Source organism: Neopsephotus bourkii, unplaced genomic scaffold, assembly GCF_033783945.1.
Source record: "Neopsephotus bourkii isolate Nb327-2 ecotype Australia unplaced genomic scaffold, CSIRO-AGI_Nbou_v1 NB_1384, whole genome shotgun sequence".
NCBI classification, from domain to species: domain Eukaryota; kingdom Metazoa; phylum Chordata; class Aves; order Psittaciformes; family Psittacidae; genus Neopsephotus; species Neopsephotus bourkii.
The window spans coordinates 171,170-195,484 of NW_026901863.1; the positions used below are offsets into that span (position 1 = coordinate 171,170).

At 38.3% G+C, this 24,315-nt stretch overlaps 1 protein-coding gene across 1 annotated transcript in view; it reads left to right on the forward strand.

The window, feature by feature from the left end:
* Positions 1–24,315, forward strand: part of LOC133219908 (serine-rich coiled-coil domain-containing protein 1-like) — a gene marked incomplete at its 5' end in the record, with an annotated part of 420,442 nt that overhangs the window by 102,228 nt on the left and 293,899 nt on the right. Inside the window, one exon of the mRNA XM_061367562.1 lies at positions 7,972–8,055. Within this exon, the coding sequence (XP_061223546.1) occupies positions 7,972–8,055 (84 nt within the window). The remainder of the gene's footprint in view (positions 1–7,971; positions 8,056–24,315) is intronic.

Here is a 24,315-nt window from a genome sequence, read left to right on the forward strand (position 1 = left end):
AGTTGAAGGAGAAATAAAAATAGAAAACCAAACATTAATTTACTCAATGCGTATTTCACAGTTAACTGACAGTTGGATCACTATGAAGAAGACATTTACTTATCTCTGTATTCGTAAATGGCTGAGGCTAAAATTGCACAGCTTTACATAGTCTGTGTTATTTTCATAGTAAAATATCAATTGAATTCTAGTATTCAAATGAATATAGCTGTTAGAAATTGTTTCATTAAAGTATTTGACACATTCCATGTAACTGAACTTAGGTAAATATGGTATAGAATCACATAAGATTTTATGAGGACTAATCATCCTGTGCTTCCAAACGCCATTTGATTTTATGATCAAGTGATAAAATATAGAGCTGTTCCTTTAGAAATGTCATCTAAATACTGTAGCTGCACTGAAAGATGTCCATAATGATGTCTGACATGACCCTAGCTTTCAAAGCTGGTTCAGGGTTTTATTTGTTTTTTGCTCCCACTGGAAAGACACCCTGTAGTGAGACTCTGCTTGTGTTCACTGAAGGTGCCATGGGAGATCACTCTGAGTTGCCATGTTATGTTTTAATGGGAATTTCTCAAGTGTGGGTTTGCCCTTGTGCTGAGCCTGACCAACAGCTGGCATGGTAGTGTCTGAAGTCATTACCATTGCCTGAAGTCAGTGGTTGCTCTCCGGGAGCATTGTCAGGACTCAAGCCAAGACTAACTGGACTGGCACAGCACCAAAGTAACAGATAAGTCAAAGAAGAAAAACCTATGTGCTTTGCACATGTGAAGAATTTCAGCCAGCCAGTTCCTTCCTCTCTTGGTGTGATTGAAAGGAATTGATATGACAGATATAAATTAATACAATATGTAGAGATAGAGTGAACACACAAAAAAAAGGGAAATAAAACCTTGGAAAGACATACTGTGTACATATAGTAACATGGTATAAACACACAGAATCATGGTATCATGGAGTAGTTTGGGTCTGAAGGGACTTTGAAGGTAATATAGTTCCACCCCCCTCTCCTGCCATGGTCAGGGACAACCTACACTCGACCAGGTTGCTCAAAGCCCCATCCAACCTGGCCTTGAACTCTGCTACGTATGGGGCATCCATAACTTCTTTGGGCGACCTGTGCCAGTGTGTCACCTCCCTCATACTAAAGATTATTTTTTTTCTAATGCCCAGTCTAACTTTCCCCTCTGTGAGTTTAAAGCCATTCCCCCTTGTCCTGTCACTATATGCCCTTGTAAAAAGTCCCTCTCCAGATTTCTTGTAGGCCCCCTTTAGGTACTGGAGGACTTATGTAACTTCTCTCTGGAGCCTTCTCTTCTCCAGGCTGAACAAGCCCAACTCTTCAACCTGTCTTCACAGGAGAGGTGCTCCAGCCCTGATCATCTTCATGGCCCTCCTATGGCTTTGCTCAAGCAGGTGCATCTCCCTCTTGTGCTGGGGGCTCTAGATCTGGATACAGTGCTCCAGGTGGGGTCTCACAAGAGTGGAGTAGAGCTCTGCCCTCAACCTGCTGGCCATGGTTCTTGCAATGCAGCCCAGGGCAGCCTCCCCCGGCTACTTTAGTTTAAAGCCTTCTTCACCAGCTTGGCTTAAGACTGGTGACTTCATTTTGACACCTGAAACAGTGCAGTCTCAGGTTCTCTGCCTCATGTAAAGGTCATTACAACTTTCATTAAGACACTAATAACAGTAACAAATAAAACTAAGTGGTAAATGATCCATCCCTGTGTTCAAGTGTTCAGGGCCAGGTTGGACAGAGCCTTGGGCAACATGGTCTAATGTGATGTGTTTCTGTCCATGGCAGGGGAGTTGAAACTAAATGATCCTTAAGGTCCTTTCCAACTCAAACCATTCTATGATTTTAAGTTTCATGATATGATAAAATCCTGTTTCCGAACACAGTCAATATCCAGAAGTCTACTAATGTACGTAATGTCAGACAGGGAGATGCTCTTCCTTTTATTAAACCTGTGTCAATGTGATTCATGTTAACACAAGTGGGAGGCTCAGTTTGGAGATAATGGTGCTCCTATAAAAATTACAAGTAAGATCCACAAAAGTACTTGGTGTTCTTCAGATGCAGGTGGTATAGAGCAAACCGTAAAGGATAACCTGTACATATTCTAGACCCTGTACCTAGTTTAGACTCTACACTGCTGGCATAAAAATCCTGTACACGTTAAAATAACCTGTGTTTTTTTCTGAATGTTATAAACAGTTATCTAGAGACTTACTAATTTTGCTGTCTAAATCTGCTGCATAACTTAGAGGAAGCTTCAACTATTCTGGCATTTATAGAGCTTTCTGGACCTGATCTTCAGTTTTCAGTTTCTTAGTTTGGTGTGTTAGAGGATGATATTATTTTAAGATGCTACATCCAAAGTAATTGCTGATTTTTGCATTACCGTAAGTTGGTAAAGAATCTGCTTAGCATCTGAAATTCAGAACATTTATCAGATTAGTTTTATAATATTCTAATATTATAGCACTATTTGGCAGCATATTCTGTTTAATGTTAAAGTAAAATTGCAGTAAATTTATCTTCCGTCATGCTTGGTTAATTCTGTTTATAGCACTTTGATTTCAGTAAGCGTGCTCTACCCATTTGTCTGAAGTATGAAGAGATATAAAGTAAGTTTTCAAAAGGAAAATTATTATGTTTTTTTTCCACTTATGCATAACCTGCTGTAGCTGTCTAACTAGTACTATTTGTCATCTTGTGACCTGATCTGATGAGAAACAGATTTGCTATTATGTCTAACATTTTCCCAGGTGGACAGAATTAAACTGAAATGGGAAAATACTGGTACTAAGATACAGCAATCACTGTTATAGCCTGTGACTGAAAGTAAGTAAAAGGGTGATAATTGGAAGAAGTAGAAAGATGATGATTTTAAAAATACTCTGACCATGAACATATATAATAATAACAGTTGAACCATAGGGAGTAGATAGCTAAATTCTGTGTGGTGGTGGTTTGTTTTTTTATTAGTGTCAGAGAATATAAGCAAGGAAAATATGACAGACATTCTACACCAGCAGCTTTATGAAGTATACTTAGAATTCAGATTATAACTTGTTATTATCTCCATCTAATAAAAGAAAGTAGTTTTATTTTATTTACCTTTTTAATTATTATTATTATTTACAGATCATGCAGTGTCTAACAGTTTTCTTTAAGAATGTGCTGTTAATTGACTTTTTATCTAGTATTTACAGAGTCTTGGACAAGCCTGCTATGGACATGCATAAGGCAGTGGAATGCAGAATTCTTACAATCAAATATAATAAGAATATCATTATGATATGTAATAGTATATGTAACATATAATACATTCCTACTAATGTAGGAATGTTTCTTCCAGATGTGTAATTACAGTGTAGACTTGGAATGCATTTATTGCAAGCTCTGCTAAAAGCAGGCCATCCTTTCCAAGTCCCTTCCTCTTTGATGTGGTGCTGTGATGACTCCTTAGAAGGGAATTCTGGTTTTCGGGTAGGTTTGGGTTATTTTGTTTTCTTTGCCGTAAATCCCTGGTGGACCTTATTTCTTATTCTCCATTCACCTTGAGAAGCCTCTACAAATTTCATGGTCTTCCAATAGCAATCTTGCACTGTATTACAATGTCATAGTACATAATGGAATATTTCAGGCCTCCTAAGGAGTAAAGGTGGTTTGTTGCTGAATTCACGTTCTCTGGTATGCATTGCTATTTGTGTCTGGGCTAATAAATGACACGGCATTCCACAAGCATTTGCCGCCCCTCTCTGTCCCCCTTCAATGATGTATGACTTCTTTGGTATCCTCCACTCAAGCCTTCACTGAAATATTTTGGCTCTTACGCCAAGTGTGATTTTTGGAGTCTTTTTTCCTTCCCTAGCTTTTCAGTGGTTACTTTCTGTAAGAACTATATTCACTGTTTTGGTAACAATTGGTTCTATAACATTTTTTTATTTCTATTACTGCTACATTCAGACAGATGTATGAGATATTGAAATTACCCAGGCCGTTCTGTGGCTGACTACTTTTCTCTTTTATTCCAGTATGTAAATTTCTTTCTTCTATTTGTGTTCTCAGTTCGTATTATAGCAGAAATGTCCTCAAAATATAATAGAAACAGGAGAAGCAGCAAGCACGATTTGTCTTCTCCCTTTGTCTTGCATTCATAGAACAAATGACACCTGTGCAGATACCACGCACTAAAATAAAATCCCAGTTCTATGCTGTGTTCAACAAGGAAAAAAGAGTGCTCTGCTGCTTTCAAACACAGTGTAGTGTACAGTAGATGGAATATAGAGTGTGTTTATTATTTGCTGCTGTTTTTACTAAACAGTAACGTAAAACCTGAGGCATTGCTAGCATTCCCCTTTTACTAGATAATTCTGGGTAACTCCTACATTGGCACTGATGTACCTGTACAGCAGGTTACGAGACAGATAGAATCATAAAATAGAATAGTTAGGGTTGGAAAGGACCTTAAGATCATCAAGTTCCAACCCCCCTGCCATGGGCAGGGACACCTCACACTAAATCATATCACCCAAGGCCTCGTCCAACCTGGCCTTAAACACTGCCAGGGATGGAGCATTCACAGCTTCCCTGGGCAACCCATTCCAGTGCCTCACCACCCTAACAGGAAAGAATTTCCTCCTTATAGCCAACCTAAACTTCCCCTGTTTAAGTTTGAACCTGTTACCCCTCATCCTATCACTACAGTCCCTACTGAAGAGTCCATCCCCAGCATCCCTATAGGCCCCCTTCAGATACTGGAAGACTGTCATGAGGTCTCCATGCAGCCTTCTCTTCTCCAGGCTGAACAGCCCCAACTTTCTCATGTGGGAGGTGCTCCATTCCCCTGATCATCCTCATGGCCCTCCTCTGGACTTTTTCCAACAGTTCCATGTCCTTTTTATGCTGAGGACACCAGAACTGCACACAATACACCAAGTGAGGTCTCACAAGAGCAGAATAAAAGGGCAGGATCACCTCCTTCGACCTGCTGGTCACTCTCCTTTTGATGCAGCCCAGGATACGGTTGGCTTTCTGTGCTGCAAGCGCACACTGCTGGCTCATGTTCATTTTCTCATCAACCAGCACCCCCAAGTCCTTCTCCTCAGGGCTGCTCTGAATCTCTTCTGTGCTCAGTCTGTTGCCGTGCCTAGGATTGCTCTGACCCAGGTGTAGGGCCTTGCACTTGGCATGGTTAATCTTCATGAGGTTGGCATCAGCCCACCTCACAAGCGTGTCAGGTCCCTCTGGATGGCATTCCTTCCCTCCAGCGTATCAACCGAACCACACAGCTTGGTGTCATCTGCAAACTTGCAGAGGGCACACTCAATCCCACTGTCCATGTCAGCAACGAAGATGTTAAAGAAGTCTGGTCCCAACACCGATCCCTGAGGGACACCACTCGTTACTGGTCTCCAGCTGGACATTGTCTCAAGGTCATTCCTTGCTGAGATGCTTGCGTGCATATGAAGTCTTCTCTTTGGCAGCAGAAGCATGAAGGGTGAGGGTTCAACCCTCATAGTCTCAAGTATCCCAGCACAAGGGGTCCCCCAGAAATTGCAGTACGTGCTTTTCATAAGATGCCATGGTCTGCACAGTAGCTAATAATGCAGCATTACAGGAGTCATGTCTCACTGGCAAGTGTTAATCAGAGTTTCCCTGATATGGGGCAAGACAAGAGAAAATAATTACCCTGGATATTTTGTCTCCAAACTGTAATGACAGTTACAGTCTGCATTGTATGAGAGATTGTTGCATGGAATTTTGAAGTTGAGTGCCTGGGGAACTGTGCTGGGCAAAAGGGGTCAGTCCCTAGTGTGGGGTGGAAGATCCAGCTGGGTGCATGACTGCTTTTTTGCCATGAGAGATGCAGCACGCTTTTTAAGTCTTTGGAAGCTCTGGGAGGCAAAACTGTTCTTCAGGCTCTCACTGGGCCAAGGGAGGCCTGCATTTCTTCTTAGACAATACGTGGTGCCAGAGTTCATCTCAGAGATCTTTCCTGCTGTAGTTACCATACACATTACAGCATGCATGCTGTGTGTGCTTTTTCCAAGTTGTTTTTTGTAAATGCCTTGGCTATAGGACCTTGCTGTTTTCCTTCTTCCACTCTATGTTCTGCTAACTTTTTTTAAGTTAAAAAGGGGAAAATCGGGGGATAGCAACAGTATGACACCAAGGTGGCCAAAAGAACTCTGAATAATATAACTAGAAACGGAGTGCAGTAGCTAATGTCACATAATTTTCAAAGCCTTTTTTTTTTTTAAATACCTCACTTTCAGAAAAATAATAGTGAAGGTCTTGATACTTCAAGACATATTTTTATAAGCAGCTATTATGCTAACAAAAGTGTTAAATTTGTACTAATAACACATCCTGTGCAGAGGGCTGTATGCTGGGATGTGCTAGTATTTTATTTTCAGTTAACATTCCTAAACATCAATCTCTTAGTAGATAGTAATCATGAAATGTCGCTGTATCATATAGCAAAGAAAAATCTCTGTGTTTCTCTGGAAGGGATAGGGCAAGTTACGCCTTTTTCCTAAATTTGAGTCTTTCAGGAGATCAGTACATAGTACCGAAGTAATGTGTAAACTGGTTCGTTACCCACCTGCCAGAAATAGCGTATCTCATTTCATTGCAGTTGTAAATAATTGGAAGTTTATGTGTGAGTGTCTTGTTTTTATTTCCAGTTCCGTTAGAATGGATGATGAACTATATTGTCATTTTGAAAGGTATTTATTATAGCTAGACATTTAACTGAGGAAAATGGACTTCACATTCTTTACTGTTCTGCCTCATATTTGTGAGTTCATTTGTAGTTGCAAGCACATTAGTAATGACATAGTTCAAGATTATCATGGTCATTAACCCCTAACCTCCTTGTGGTCTGAATTTCTGCACTTTTGTAGCTATATGGTAGCTAGAGGTCCAGTTTTAGTATTTTTTAGCAAGTCTTGTGTAAATGTATTTTCAACAGGGGTTTTTTTTGTTGTTTTGTATGGCTTAGAGTTTTTTTGTCATTGCTATTTTGGGGTTTTCTGTTTGTTTGGGGTTGGTTTGTTTGTTTTTAAATAATGATACCCCAAAGCAGTAAAATTCCCAAACTTTGTAAACATGACTCTGTGCTAGAAGGATGTAAAGATACAATTCTTACTTTACAGTTGTACAGTCAGCTAGTTGTCTGGTTCGTTTGCTAGGGTTTTATTCTTCAGCAGTTCAATCATTTAATCTGAGTTTCTCCTCCTAGATACCTACCAGAACAACACAAAATCCAAAAAAGGTGTTTAAACTGACATGGAGTCATGAAATTGCCTGGGGACAGCTTGCAGACTGCCTCATGAGCCTAGGTTTGGCTACAGTCTTAGCTATTAGGTTAATTTTTCATACAAGTCAGATTGAGTTTTAGTCAGTGGTCACTAAGCAGTACCTATTTTCTTTTCTTCACCCAGTCAGTATCAGAATTGCTGCTATTTTGGCTGACATGAGACAAAAAGATGTATGCGTGGAAACGGTGTTTTACTTTTCCTGTGGATGTCTGTTATACTTTCTTTTTCTTCCTTTCCAAGATCAAGAGCTCCACAATAGCGCTTCTAAATTGATATTTCTCTAATGCTGTTTTGTATGAGAGAAATTTTAACACTTCATAATCATTCCTTAACTGAAAAAGAATGATCTGATAGAATCTTCAACAAAAAAGGCTTAAAAGATGCAAAAAACAATGAAATGGACTTCTGTGCAGGGAGCTAATCACAATTCTGTGTAATGTCTTTGGATGCATTAATTTGTTTATGCAGCAACTTTAGAATATGTTATTGAAAATACAACACATGACAAAGGAGAATTGAATTTCATTACTTGAGTGTAATTATCTCACTCTATGTGAAACAGTCTTTTCTTGTCAAGAGCAAAGTAAAACTGCTAAGCCTATTATAACATCTCTTTTGATGTTTTTTTTGTAGGATGGAATAAAAGATGAATGCTCAGTGCTGAAGCTGCAGCTGAAGGAGAGAGATGAACTCATAGCCCAACTTCGTGAGGAGCTGGTAAGCAGGAGAAGCAATTGGTTTTGACTGTTGGTGGTTTTCAGTGGTTTGTTCTGGTTTTCGTTTGGGTTTTTTTGGCGATTTTGTTTGTTCGGTTAGTTTTCCGCTTTTAAATTAATTTACCTGATAATGTCATTCCAGACCAGAAACTAAAGAGATACAATTTCACACCTGCTACAGAATAGCTAGCCTAGGGCTATGTTACTTATTCAGGTAAACACTAAGAACACTGCCTGTGCATTTTTAGGGACATGCCAACCTCTGAAGTGGCTGCTGTGTAGGTGCACTGCTTAGTAGAAGTTTCCTTGAAAAGATTGTGTTGACAGTTGTCTTGCAGTATCAGAGGCAGAGAAATAGCACAGCACTGTATGCGTATGACAGAAATATTGAAGGGCCGTGCACGTGTCCTGATGAATTGCAACCACTTCTCCCATGGGAGCTTTTCATTTGTTCAGTAGAAAATGAAATACTTTTTTTCTTCTTAATAGATGTCTTTAAATAAAATACTAAATATTCTTATACTTGCTAAGCCTTTCCTTAATGTATGAGCTACTAACGCTTGAGTACTGCTGTTTTAAGGATAGAATACTCTTAAGTGCTGAGATTAAATATGATACAGCAATTAGCAAACAAACACATGAAAATATGTTTTATTTTCTTATTAAGGCTGCACTAACATAATTTTTAAGTTCCATTTTTGATGGAACATGATTGAAACATGTATATCTTCAGTATTTTTAAATAAAGGAGAGATTTTTCCACCTCCTCTCACAGATAACTTAGACATTGCTGAGAAAGCAGGTAGGGTCACCACATTTTGGAAGGCATTCAGCATATACATCTTTTGCATGGAATTTGTAGGTGTACAGGCACCTAACATTTTGTATAAGCACCCTTTGGGAGGAGAGGCTGTCTCCCTATTTACATCTAAATTATCTGAATCAGGGACTTTCTATGCCTTACTGTCTCATGTCTTGTGGCTGGCTCAAAACTTGGATAGAATGAATTCAGGCCCATCCATTACTGCATCTTTTATGAGCTAAACAAAACCACCAGCACAAACAGCTAAGTTTCAGGTTGCATGGGAAAAAATGTGATACTGCTCAAGGATGAAAGATTTCTGTGCTGTATTAACATCTGCAAAATAAATACAGGTCATCAATATTCTTTGTTTCATATTTGGCTACATTAAGGAATGATGTATTATGTAATTATTATCTAAAATTAAATGACAAAATGGGACACAGGGAACATCAAGCTTCTGCACAGTCCTGGAGCATTAATTTTATATCAGTCTAGTTCGGAACATATGCTACTTAACTGGTCGACAGTTTTGTCAGTGTAAAATTACCCTGTATTGATACAGTGAGCTGTAGCTCATTTGCTGTTAACTGTTGTCAAAGTTCATCTGTATGTATGTCAGTTGCAGAAAGAAGTCCCACAGGGAATTTAGTTCTTGAGCCTCGTAAGAGACAGAAAAGTATTATCTTTCTAGGGCCATGAAATAAGTATTTCCATATGATTGGAAGTAAATGTCAGTGATCTAGTCTTTGATTTACTGACTTCAGTTTTGATACTATAGGACAAGAACTTACAAAAGGGAGTTCAGGTGGGATCCTTGAGACCACAATGAGCGAATTGAAAATAAGTTATGAGGGGACTCAGTATGTCTCATTTACTGCTGCTGAACTAAATAAAGCCAGATTGGGAGATGAACATGTAGTAGGTGCCCACAGGATTGGAACGAACTGTTTTGTGCATGAGGTGTACAAGTATGAAGTCAATATGCTAGTTTTGGCCATCTGTGTATTTTTTAATCTATACTGTGTATTTTCTTGCAACACTATTTATCTGTTAAAAGTTGGGGGTGTTATTTCTTTGTTTAGGGATGTGGTGTAAGAGCTGTCAGGATTTCTAGAGCAGCTAGAATTAAAGTGACAGGAAAGTAAAAGAGATCACTAAAAACACACTTTGAACTTGTGCCAGAGCTGGACATTTTGACAATCGTTTGGAAAAAAAAGTGACTGTCATTTTGTCAGTATCCACTGGATTGCTAAATTAAAGTCTACTTATTGAAGGACCTGAGCAATCTAACAAGGGAAGTACCCACTAATTTTAGGCTTTTCTTAAGTTAGGCAGCTATGGAGGAGCTTTTTACAACTGTGATTTTGACGTTTGACTTACAAGTCTCAATGTGAGCCCCTGTTGTTTCCCTGATGCCTGTAATGAGACTGTATGAGGCTGAGGATGCAACTTGAAGCCCCCTGAAGAGCAGCAGGACTTCAGTCTCTCTGGCCACCACCTCTTTTACTGGACATCCAATGTTCTTCTCATGGAAGACCCCTCCACTGCAGTACTACTAAATACTGAGGCCCACCAAAAGGATACACCCAGGGTTCCCCCTCTGGGGCCCTTTGCAGGGCCACTCCCAAGTGCTGGGCAGTCATTGTGATCCCCTTTCTGTGTTTCTCTGCCCTCCCAATGGGAGCTTCATGCAGTTTTCTTCTCATTGCTTGAGGTAAAGGAGCTGCATGGAGTAGATGATTCAAGGAAAGTAAGCTCTGGGTTTAGAGCTGTTAAAAATGAAGTACATTTGAAGTACAGCATAGAAGATGTTGATAAAAATGTTTTCTTCACTTGTAAAAATCAGCCAAAAATTAAATCAAAACATGCTTTAGTATTCTGCAAATCCTACAGTTATTTATGTGTTTGTAAGACTGTAAATGTTAGTAAAGTGAAAGTTTACAAAATATAAGTAGAACAGTAATCTTTGGGTAATAAAACTGTGTATCTTTTCACCTAGCTACAATTTATTACAGACATGATGGATAACTTGGATGGAGTACTTGATAGATAACTACTATTTTTATTCTTGTATTTTGGGGCAATCCATGTTCCATTGTCATTCTGAATATGGAAATATAACAGTTGTAAATACAGCCTGCCTGTCTTGAAATCATGCCATCATGATATTAGTTCAGAGGTAGCACTTTAACATAAGTATCTGTTTGAATGGGAGTCCATTTTATGCTTCCCGAGAGAGGTATATGAAAATATGCACTTTCCTTCAGGTTTTCAGTTAAGTTGGATGTTTGCATGCAGATTTTAACCCCTTGGTTAATAGTTTTTCTGCAGCACTCTACCACTAACTTAAAGTGAACTTCAGGTAAATTTTGGTTCTTGAGGAGCTTTTGTTTCTTTAGTTTTTCTAGAATTTTCTAGTAGTCTTCCCCTTCCCCCTTTATCTTCATTTAAAAAAAAAACAAAAAAAAAACAAAAAAAAAAACCCAACAAATACTTTTCAAAAAGCATTTCTACCACATTTGAGTGTATTATGAAGGAGAACTTGGACAGAACTGAAGGTGGAAAATGTCAACGGGTTGCGAACTGACTTGCTTCAGAGCACCTGCAACTGTTCTTTTTCCTAATTGCCACCTGTCTCTTGAAAAGAGAAAAGGATAAATCTTTAAGGAATTAAAACAGGGATTTAGATGTTCAGGACAGGAGGCAGGTAGAAAGGATGAAATGCAAGAAGTTCTCACCTCTGAGCAAACAAAACACTTGTAAAAGTAGTCCCTCACCAATCTTATTATTTGTTCTCTCTTTGGTGGTAATTTTGGATTGACCCACTTGATCACCAGAAATGCGTGTGTCTGTCTTTGGAAGAATAAGTATAGGTAGACAGAACAGTGGGCTTAATTATTCTCTCATCTCCTGAAAAATACCTGCTTCAGAAACTGGCAGAGTTTAGCTTCCAAGATGTTAGGTGCTCAGAAATGCTCTAAAGCTGCTTGGAAATGGGGAATTTAATCAGTAACCTCAAATTTGGGTTCATGGCATCACTTTGCTTTAAAGCTGCACTCATTTGTGACAATATCCTCTTATCCAGAAAATGAAAGAAAGAAAGTGAATCTATTCTGCAGTGTTGGGTGAAAGGTTTGCTTTTGGTGAAAGTACTTGCTTCCTCTTGTTCTCTCTCTCCCCAAACTCTAAAATAAACAAAATGAGTCTCAATTTTCGTTAGGCTCAGATTTTTTGAAACCTCAGCTGTCTCCTACCCGCCTCTACCTATAACTGCATCTTCATGTGCATTTTTCCAAATAAATCATTTTCCATTGCAGTGTGAGCATTTTAGAATGACATTAAGCATAAAATATTTTCATGGTATAGCGGCAAAAATAACTGAGTGCTGCTTACATTAACATTTATTCTACTGCTGTCATTAGTACAGCGGCATTCACACTGAAAAATGAGCATTAACATTATCCTTTCAACCTTGATTTCCCTGTGTAACTTGAGTGTGTGTTGTGCCATCAAAATAAAAAATGTAGTGAGGTGGTTGGGTGGATTATGAGTGGAACTGGAGGCAAAGTTAGGTCAGGAAATTAATCCCCCTTATAGCCCAGCTGTTTGAGATATTTTTCTGCTGTGGAAGTGGCTCTTTATCAAATGTTAGACCTTTTACATTTATGGAGTAGCTGGATACAATGATGGCTTTACCTTAAGATGTAGGAATGAATGCTTTAGGACTATAAACTCTGAAATTGGCTCAACAAAAAATTTCCTAGTGCATTTCTGCAGGGTAGAATGATGGCAAGCTGAGCTCTTTTCCATAGGTTTATTTTAGTAATGGGCAATTAGCCACTTGCTGCAGTTTTGGAGTTTCATGAAGATGAGTACTTGTTATCCTGCTTTGAAGTGTAACAGAAAGCCTGAGATGCACTTGAATCCTGTTGATGAATGGTTTACTCTTGGATTAAGTGTAAAAATCACCTCAAAATGTAGTTATGTCAACATGGATGCATTGGATTGTACAGTCTTTAAATGAAAACTTGTTTTGTTTTGACAGGTGAAGTGTGATATGGTGGAGAAATAAATTGGTGAACTTATGGTGAATATCAGTTCTTGAATTGTTAGGGAAAATACAAATCTTGTTCAGTCTATTTTCAAAATTTTAAAAGCTGTCCTTGAAGTTTTAAAGAAATTAAGTAATTCACATTAAAAAATAATAATAGGCCTTATACTTTAAAAAAGAATAACTGGATTAATCTTTACACTGATTACCTGCTTCCTCTACATTCCGCTGGTTTGTAGTTGCATTTCATGTTGGCTCTTTTTTGAGGGGATATTACAGACCCATGGATTTTCTTATAATTTACATAAGAACAGGCAGTTGTAAGTACTATCAAATCCGTTTTCTTCCTCTTATTTAGGAAACGTTAAGAGCAGAAAAGAAGTAGATTAGATAAACATTATTAAAGTGTCAGCCTTCTTTCTCCCTTTTTTACAAGAGAATTAATTGCATGTATTCCAGAAAAGGCTTATCTGAGCTGTAAATACTCTCTCAATGAGTTCCACAAGGCAGACATGGAGTGTGGAAGTGACAATATCCTATGACACACAATGGGGATTAGGTTCCAATTCCCTTGATGGGAAGCTGCTAGTCAGATAGAATCTTTAATTTTCCTTGGCACTTGTGGAGGTGATCCTGCTCACGAAGTTAAGTCCCTGTCACAGACTATTGTTGTATTGTGGTGTTTGGCATAAATAAACAATTATGTCACTGCCATGGACTAGTGTCTTCCTAGTCTCAATGAGATTCTGCTCCTGAGTACTTTGTAAAAATAACATTGCAGAAGTAAGCAAATCTGAAATGCAAGGTTTGTCCAAAGCCTCCCTTGAGATACAGTGTTGAGGCTTACGCTCCTGTAATAATAATGCCTCATACGTGCTTGTCTTTGGCAGCAGTGTCGCTTGTGCACTGCTTCCTTTATGAGTGTTAACCTATGTCCTTGGAGCTCTGTGGAGTTAAGCTGCTCTGCCTCATCTGAGAGACTAACTGTAGGAGTCCTCACCTAAGACTTGCAAAGGGAGTTTGCATGGTGCAAAACAGGATTCGTACCGAGGCTTCTTGAGTAATTGAGGCAAAGGAAAAATCTGTGTTGTTTTATATGTGTCTAGGAATAAAAGATGTGAGGAAGGTAGCAAAGAGCCGGTGGCATTTTTGTATAGTTTTAATTGCTCAAAATCCTGGACTTTTTAAATTCAGTTTGCATTTTTTGTATATTCATACACACAGATGTGTGCACACATAAACATATATAGAATAGAATCATAGGATAGTTAAGGTTGGAAAGGATCTTAAGATCATCTAGTTCCAACCCCCCTGCCATGGGCAGGGACACCTCGCTCTAAACCATATCACCCAAGGCCTCGTCCAACCTGGCCTTAAACACTGCCAGGGATGGAGCATTCACAACCTCCTTGGGCAACCTATTCCAGTGCCTCACCACCCTAACAGGAAAGAATTTCCTCCTTATATCCAACCTAAACTTCCCCTGTTTAAGTTTGAACCTGTTACCCCTTGTCCTATCACTACAGTCCCTAATGAAGAGTCCATCCCCAGCATCCCTATAGGCTCCCTTCAGATACTGGAAGGCTGCTATGAGGTCTCCACGCAGCCTTCTCTTCTCCAGGCTGAACAGCCCCAACTTTCTCAGCCTGTCTTCATACGAGAGGTGCTCCAGTCCCCTGATCATCCTTGTGGCCCTCCTCTGGACTTGTTCCAACAGTTCCATGTCCTTTTTATGTTGAGGACACCAGAACTGCACACAATACTCCAAGTGAGGTCTCACAAGAGCAGAATAAAGGGGCAGGATCACCTCCTTCGACCTGCTGGTCACGTTCCTTTTGATGCAGCCCAGGATACAGTTGGCTTTTTGGGCTGCAAGCGCACACAGCTGGCTCATGTTCATTTTCTCATCGACCAGCACCCCCAAGTCCTTCTCTGCAGGGCTGCTCTGAATCTCTTCATATACATATGAATATGTATATGTAGATACACAGAAACATGCATGCATTCACATATACACATGCTGTCTCTTTTACTCAGTATGCTTCTTGGTAATTACTTTCCACTCAAAAATTGCTAACTCTTATTTAAAGAAGATTGTACGAGGAAAGTGGGCTAAAAATATGGACATTTGCTGTTGCTTGACACGGTGCTATGTTTCTGATACTGGGTGAATTCTCAGAAAAGTATTTAAGTTTGAGCTTGCATGAAAACAACTGCTGTCAGTATCATCTAAAGACATGCTATTGCATTATAAGTGTTTATAAGAGCAAAATGAGTGATGTTGCTAGAAAAACAAATGCACATATGCTGGAAAGCGTGTTTTACTTCAGTTTAATTTGTATGACTGAACAACTTCAGTGTGTTGCTAAAGGCATCTGTGTGACATATTTTTACTGTAGTCATCTGATGGGGATGAGTTTCAGATTAATAAATGTGTTATACTCAGCTCTGCACAGCAATGTATAATCAGTCAACTGGTACTGTTGTTTCTTCCAGTTATTAATTTTCTGTTTGGGGAGAGAGTTTTGCTTTTGAAGATGTGGGGATATCTGTCAGTGCACTTCACTACGGATCTAATATAAGAATAATGTTTTGCTTGCTCTTTTTCATTTCCGACTCCTCCCTTCCCAGTTACAATCCAGTGTCTTGTCCAGTTTTCTGTTTTCTTTGCTGTACCTGGGCACAATTCACAGGAAAGTCTGTGTGTACACACCGCTGTAGCAAACATCACAAATGAAGAATTATCTCTATTTTAATAGCAAAAAGCTATTTTTTTTTAATCTTATGAAGTTCTGTAAGGAAACTGTTATGCAATTTCAGTCCTCAATGAATAGTGTTTATTCCTTCACTCACAGTATAGTCCAACACTTAAGTGATTTTTGTCTATAAAGGAGAAGTTTGAGAAAAGAAATATAATAAACATTCATTTGAAAATATTGATGTAAGCACTGGGAAGCTCTTCTTAAGACAGTGAGAAGCTGGACTTCAATCTCTGTTCTTTCTTAAATAAGTAACCTAACAAGAAATTAGCTGTATTAAATTGTTATATCTCGCTAATATTGCTTCACAGAAACTGAGTCCATAGATTCTCTCCAAGTTTTTTATGTTTGGGTATTTTTTTTCCCCATCCTCTTATTACTTAATTTCAGTTTGTATGCAAGGAAAAAATGTTACTTGAGGTACAGGAGATTTCAGAGGTTTTATTTAACCTCTTTTTCAAAGACTGAAAGTGTTCTCACTGAAGATGCCTCTTATACTTTGGTATAATGAATATTGCATGGGTCAAAGGGTGCTCAAACACTCAGGTTCTCTGCTTTTCTTGAGACAGTCTTTAGTGATTTTGTGTTTACAGGGGCAGTATGTAAGTGGAGTTTTACTGTAATTTTCATTGAAGGTACTGTTGTCTCATTCATCTATGTGAAATCTTAGCTCTGAAATTGGGAAAATATTTCTGTTACCTCTTCCAGGCTTTGAGTAGCAAAACTGTCCTTTTCCATAGCTGTTTTAAATTGATTTGGTCTGGAGGCGGGGAAGTAGAAGTAGTGGAGAGATCAAAGTGAGAAATTTTCCCATGCTTGGGATAAGTGAATTAAATAAAATAAAAGATTATTGATCTTCTGCATCTGAGTAGCTAATCAGCATCTTGGATGTCCTGAGTTTTCACTGGAATGGGCAAGAAGGATGCTGATGCTAGATAGCTATTGGAAATGTTGCCATTTATTTTGGAGAATTTGGATAAGTTCTCTTTCCTCCTTCTCCTTTGGGTTTTGTTGTTTGGTTCGTTTGTTTCGTTTGGGTTTTTTTTATTTGATCACAATAGAAGTCTAATAGCAAGTCATAGGCCTTGCTCACAGAGCCAAGCCTCTTTCTTCTATCTAGCTGCTCCACTTTGGTTCCTTCTTCTGCTGATTGATACCTGTACCTATCTTCATCATTTGCTATATTGTTTCCTCTTGTTGTCTATAGAAATCACACACAGTGTGCACTTCTAATGTCTCATGCATGTTTATCTATTGTTTGAGAAGCTTGACTTGATGCCCGATTCTGGTTTTCGGGAGGAGGTTTCTATTTGCAAGCTTAGTCATTTGGATTGAGGTTCATCTGTAGTATCTTTGACTCTGGATGAGATTTCACCAGTATCCCAATATAACAAGGGGATGGTTCTGTGGCAAAGCTTTCAGAAATTACCTGTTTATTACTCTCTATTTAATCTGAGGGCTTGACGAGATAAGCAGTGGCATGTACAAAAATACTTTGTCACTTTTCAGGGGGGAGGCAGATGACTGAAGCCCATTCATGCTTTGTGGTAGTAAAAAGTGCCATGAGGGGTATAATTGATAAACACTGTGTTACAAGACTATATACTAAAGTCTGACTAGTGTCCTAGCAGAAAGCTAGCTTGCAAATTTCTACTTTCATTGGCTTATTCAATCAAAAAATATTGTGTAAGTCATCTCTTTTCATATTTTGGCTCCTTTGGTAGTTCAGCCAGATGAGAGCTTTATGCTCCTTTGATTTAGAAGAAGATAAAAAGGTAACATATGGTCATCATCAGAAAACTGGTAAAAAACAACGAACTTACTGACTTTTAATCAAATATTGCATTTAAATTACAAGGAGAAAATTGTTACTCCTTAATAGTAAATTAACTTGATCTCACACATTGCACATTTATTTGGCTTGTCTTGGGTTTTTAATTCTCTTTCTTTTTTCTTTTTTCACTTTTTTTTTTTTTGTATGGCTGTAAAATAAAAACAATCAACTGTTTCCTACTTTTCTTTGTTCAGTTCAGAATATAGTGAAAATATATCTTAGGTTTGGTGGTGATTGTGTGTATGTGTCCCAAGGTATTGTCTATAAATTATTTAGTATGTTTGAAATGTACTTAACATATTTTGGAGTTTTCTAGTAATAATGCAAGACATTTATCTTACATTTACCAATCTGAGTTACAGATTATATTGTTTTTCTCCAAGGGAGCTCTTGTGATTTACCAGAAGAGTAATAGAGTTTGCAGGCTGATGTACTTATCAGAATTCACTTATTATCAACACAGGACTTTATAAAACCAGACTTTCTCACAGTGTGATATTTGTGTTCCAGCTTACAAATGAAGGTTTCACCAAACTATACCAGTTAGGCAATAGGATGCTCTATCATTACAGATTTGGAAAGAACAAATGAAGCTATTGTGCTAGTAGTATGATAATGAGGACAAAAAAAAACCCACCCTATCTTTTATGTAAACTTGCTTCAGTCTGGTTGGTCTGCTTGTGGAAGAGTTCAGATTGATAGGCTGGAAAAGTAAAAAGTGGTGCAATTAAAGGATAATCTACAGCAGCAGGAGAGCTCATTTTATTTTTCAGCTGAGCCGTGTTTGTCATTTTCTAAAGCAGAATGACAGACTGGGAAGGGAAGAGGGAAAGATGGTATACAGAAAACAGGAGTTTTAAATTGTAACTAGATCCACCTTTTAGAACCACTGCAGACAAAGGTGTGTCCAGCCTATAGAGTTTGCTTTGCAAATGATCCTCACAGCCAGTGTCAATGAGGAAGGTTAGATCAGATGTAGATGTTTTGTTTTTCCTCCCCTCCAGTTCAGAACCACTGAGATGATGTGATTCATCAGATCCTTTCTTTCTATGCTCAAGTAGCTTAAAACATCTTCTCTAGTACTATTCGGTCTTTATTTCTCAAATCAAAGGTAGTAGTGTATGTCTGTCTCTCTTGGTTTGACCTAAAATTCATGGACCATTCTGCTTAGCCAGCAGGATTTAAGAGAGCTTTTTCAACACACGTTGTTAACAAAATGTTTTTCTGTGGAATCATGTAATCAGATTGAGCAAGATAGAGTATGCTAGTTCTTAACCAGCAAGGTGACAGTTAACTGGAAAGTAAAAAATGTACATAACCTGTAGAGAATTGGGAAGCTGCATGTCACATGTGCATCCAGTTATCTCTTTGTGTAGAAAGGAAGAAACCTGGAAAAGTTACAAAGCCAAGGTTATTTTTCATAATTCCTGAAATCAGTAGTGAGCAGTGTCTGCAGAACAAGGAGTCTTAAGAATTTATTTCCTAAGAAACTGGTCTGACAAGGAATACATAAAATTCAGCATGGGAAGAAGTAGATACAGCCAAGACCTAGGAGTGATCACGTTGTCAGAGTTGTTGATAGAGGCAGTGAAATGACCTGCAATTGTGACTATGAATAGTGCTCGAAATCTTTTAAGCTTGGGCCATCCCATCTTTTGCTATGCACTGTTTGCTCCATTACTGTGTTCAGTTGAAGATTAATCCGTACCCAATGCCTATTGAGATTAAAAAACAGCACAAAGACAGCCATTGCCTTGTAAAACCAGCTGCAGAACATGGGACATAGGGCAATTTATTAGCTCTCTCATCTTCCAGCAGGCTTATATAGCAAATTCTGAAGTCCAAATCATCCGATGTTCTTTTTTTTTTTTTTGTCTCTTTGTCATCTCACTATTTATTGGAACACTATACTATGCAGTTACTAATACTCTGTAGGTGTTAGCATGGAGGCTAGAAATAGTGTTTAAAAAATGTACCAAAATAATACACGCAGATAAAAACTGTGTGTAGCCTACCAGGAAGGCTAATTAGAAACTGCTAGAACAAAAGTAGGTGGTTTAAAATGAATGATAATTTAGGTAAGAAGGACCTCAGGTATGCTCAAGTCCTGCATCCTGACTCAAAGCAGCATTCAAGTCCAAGTTAGACCAGGTTGTTCAGGGCCTTTTCTAGGTATGTGTTGAAATTCCTCAGGGACGGGATACTCTGCAGCTTCCTTGGATGACCTATCTAGTCAGTCTTGTGAAGATTATTTTTTTTTCTTGTGTCCAGTAGGAGTTTCTCACTGCAATATGTGCTGTTGCTCTTGGATTTTCTCTATTCCCATCTGAGAAGGAGATGTCTGCTGCTTCTCCATACCCTGTTTGATAGTGGAAGAGAGCAATTGGATCCCACTTCATCCTTCCTGTTCCCAGACTAAACAAACCCGGTTCCCTTAGCCTCTCCTTGTCTGTCATTTGATCCACCATCTTAGTGGCCTCCACCCTCTTCATACTGCATCCACCACTCATTCAGTCTCCACAGCACTGATAAAAGGGGGCTGGGGAGGGGGAAGAACTCCAGGCATTTTCTGCTTGTGTTCTTGGTGTGTACAGCCCAGTGTACTGTTAAAATTTTGGCCTTAAAGTCTGAGCATAAGTTGTATTATTATTCAATATTATAATCAAATTCTATTATAATAAAATTATTTAAAGTATTTTAAGGAGTTCTGAGCTAATTGAAAAGATGATCTTTCTGTCATGTGGGTGTTGTCAAAAAATCTAGCTAGTTATCAGGCTCCTAGCCTGTCTTCTAATGATATTATATGTCAAAATACTATTTAGGAACTTATTATTTAAGAAACTGTAAAATACAGATTCAGAACCAGGGCAGGGAATTGCGACCATGTGCAGTGTATTGCTGAATAATATTTTTGCATCTATCTGTATAGTGCAGATGCTCTTTTTTTCACTTGGGGAAGATGCCTGAAATATAGGTTAATATTCAACTATGAGACTAAGGCATTAATGCCTCTCAGAAATAATAATCAGAAACTCTGTTTCTACCAGATACTATAGTATTTCCTTCTCTAAATAGATTAATGTGTTTAAAATAAATGAGCCAAACACAGAAAAAGGAAGACTTGGGCAGGCCTCTATTCTTCTATGAATACTGCTTTGCTTATGGAAAGGGTTAAATACAATGTATTATGATTGTTAGATACACTGTTAAGTAAAACAGTATTTCTAACATTTGCTGTCAGTCTGTTTGGAAATATAACTAAATCCTAAGAGCATAGGGCTTATTCTTTCAATGCAAATAAGTTCAATGTTAAGATCTACTTTAAAAAAATACCTTCTGAAATGATCAATGGCATGTCAGAGAAAATCTGAGTATAGTTGCTAGATAATAAGAACAGGTTTCTGCTTCAAGTAAGTGTACATCAGTTGCATTGATTTTTGTATTTGTGTAGATTTTAATTACAATTGCATTTTTAGCCTCCTTAGCCATCCAGAGGCCTTTGGGAAGGGATAAATATAGATTAAAAAAATAGACCTTTTTATCAGAAGCACCAAATATTGTGTCTTAATTTTGTTCTCTTATGCCGTTTCCTACACTGCTTTATTGATGTAACTTAACCCTGGTTTGAGAATTATCACCTGACATGAAAGGGTCAGGTCCAACCTGCTTGTTCGTTTAATCTTTCATCGGGTTGCTTAGGCTGTACAAAAGGTGAATATTAATGATAAATGATGATTTGGTGATACAGATACCTGCTCAGTAGGAGCAGTATTCAGCTCATGTTATGTTAGCAATCATCTAGTAAATAGTAAGGACTTTGATTCACTGTGGGTTTTAGCTAGGTTTGATTTTATATGATCTACAGATGAAATACTTTGATGTTTCTACTGTCTAGTATTCTTCCTCTTAAATGAGAAACCTATGGAGAAGCTTTTGGGTTGTGGTGTGAGGTTTCGGGTGAGTTTTTTTGTTGTTTTGTTTTGTTTGCTTTCCTTTGTCTCAAGTGTAAAAGTGAATAATTTTTTGATCTGGTGTAATATAAAAGAATATCCCATGGTAATAGAATTGATCAACACAAGGAGATTTTTGTAGAAAGGTGTCCTGGTTTTAGCAGTAGCAGTCATTTTTTCTCCTTCTTGGTAGCTGGTGCAGTGCTGTGTTTTGACTTTCGGGCTGGGAACAAAGCTGATAAAAATGATGTTTTGGTTTGGCCAAGGACTTTGTGGGCCTCATGCTCTGCCAGGGAGGAGGGGAAGCCGGGAGGAAGCAGAGACAGGACACCTGACCCAAACTGACCAAAGTGGTATTCCATACCACAGCACGTCATGCCCAGGGTATAACTGAGAGGGACCCGGAAGGGCTGGGTGGACTGCAGGGTTGGAGGAGGTATCGGTCGGTGCTTGGTCGGGCTGGGGGGCGAGTTATCGGTCGGCTGTTGATGAGGTGTTGTAGTCTCTTCCCTTGTTATTTCCTTTATCATTACTATTATTGGTGGTAGCAGTAGTGATTTGTGTTATACCTTAGTTACTAAACTGTTCTTATCTCAACCTGTGGGAGTTGCATTCTTTTTGATTCTCCTCTCCGTCCCTCCGAGAATAGGGGAGGGCAAGAAGGGGGGGGGGGGGGGGTCTGAGTGAACAAGCTGTCTGGCATTGGTTAAACCATGACAGGAAGTAAGGAAGTTACTTATCTCTCCTGGAGAGTTGCTGCCTGGGTATGGACTGCTGCACAGGAAGAGGCCTTTGTGTGAGGTAATTTTTTGAATGCTTTTCAGGCTTTTATGTATACATACACTAGTGTTAACTAGAAGCGTCAACATAAAATATGAATAAAAGTTTGCTCCTTTAGTTTGCTGATAGCCTCTTTGTAACTGTGTTGTACCCTATGTCAAACCTGTAGAACAGCATCTTTAAAGGGATGTTAAGTCCTCTCAGGTTACAGGTTACATAAGCTTACCTCTATAAATATCTTAGTGGTTTTTGATCGTCTTTCTTGGTCATTATGTTATGCTGCAGAATTAGAAATGTTTATTGGTGAAGATGTTTAAAGAAGTGTCAAACCCAATTACTTAACATGCTGTTGCGACTTTTAAGTTGGGGGTTTTGGGTTGTTTTCTTTTTTTGTGGTTTTTTTTTTTTTTTTTTGTTTAGAGCTCTCTTTGTCTTTCATGGTGCTTGAGTCCTTGTACTTTTATACACTGATGTGAGTAAATAAAACATAAAATAATACTCCAGAGCACTGTAATGTTGCTGGTTTCCCACTAGGCACTCAGTGAAGTAGTCCCTGAATTGTACTATAAATAGCACTGTACTTCTCAGAAGGCATGGGAATAGAATTTTGTACTTATGACTAATTAATGCAATTGAGAATGATCATGTACAAGGAGACAACTTTCACAGCTCATCTGTTTTTATGCTAAAATAAGTAAAAATAACTGTCCTTCCTTTTTCTGTGAACTGTTGCTGCTTTGGTTTTTCATATATAATTATTATAAGAGAACTGCATGGATAGGCTTATGGTTCTTTGCTGTTCAAAAAACCCGTTTTTAACTTCCAGATGTTGGCTACACATCAGCATGTACATTGGACTTGATTCCCTACTATGTGTGCTTTGAACTTCAATATGGTATAGAAAACAAGTTGATAGCATCCTATTCATAGCTTGGGGTCAGAGCCAAGTACTGTCTTATTCCATTGTAGGACTCAAAGTAATAATGCAGTCATTTTCTTTGGGGCTGCCAGAAGGGAATGAGAAGTTATTTTTTGTTTCTTGCATAAGATTGGGAAGCACCTTAAATCATGGCATGAAAACTCTCACTTGGAGATTTTATTCCTGGCAACAGCCTTTGGTTGCATTAATACCCGCATATGTTGTTTAGCACAGGCAAGAAGCCTTTTACAGTAACAGGCAAATAAACAAGACAAATTCTCAGCGAGAGCTTGTCTTCCACAATCACAGTTAAACCATTTTCTAATTAAAAAAAAAAAAAAAAGAAAAAAAGCCAACCTCCGCCCCATATCCTAATGCTTTGTGATTTAGTTTTTCTCTGCAAAACTTCAATGTTAAATAATAAGAGGAAAGAAAGCTCTAATTTCTGCTCATAATGATTTTTTGGTCACTAAGGGCTAGTTCTTCCACCAGGTGCTCATGAGTGTAGCTACTTGATGTGCTGATGACCTGTGCTGATTTACAGCAAATCCTGTCATTGTATGTCTAGAGGGGGAAAGTGTAAGTATCAATTTTGTAGGAGAATAATAAAATTCTTCATTTACTTAATAACATGGTTTTGATGGACAGGTATATTAATGTAGTACCTCACATGTAGACTGTTGGCAACTAACTTCATCATTCATTAGATCAGATTGTGCCTTTTGATTTAAAGATGATTTGTGTACTGCACTGGGAATAGAATAGTGTACAAAAGGTGAGTGTTAACAAAGTTGCATGTCTCCCTTTGTGATTAATCGTGTGACCTCTTTAATCGAATAACCAAAAGAACAAGGTGTTATTTTTAACATTAGGCTGGAAATGAAGAAAAGGGTTGACAATGCCATGTTCAGTCTCACACACACAGAATACCTCCCACCCTTATTTGTACAGAAAATTGAAAACTAATCTTTCTGAAGTAAATAGTAACAGTGTCTCTCAGACTTCACAAAGTAAAAAATGGGGAAAAAAAAAAAAGAAAGAAAATAAAAAGGAGAATAATTTTGAAGAACTACTAATCTGTTTTCTGAGACATTTTTGGTTTATGGTAGCTGAAGTACTACCATACCGTAGCAGTTATGAGTGCATAACATAACAGTAGCAGT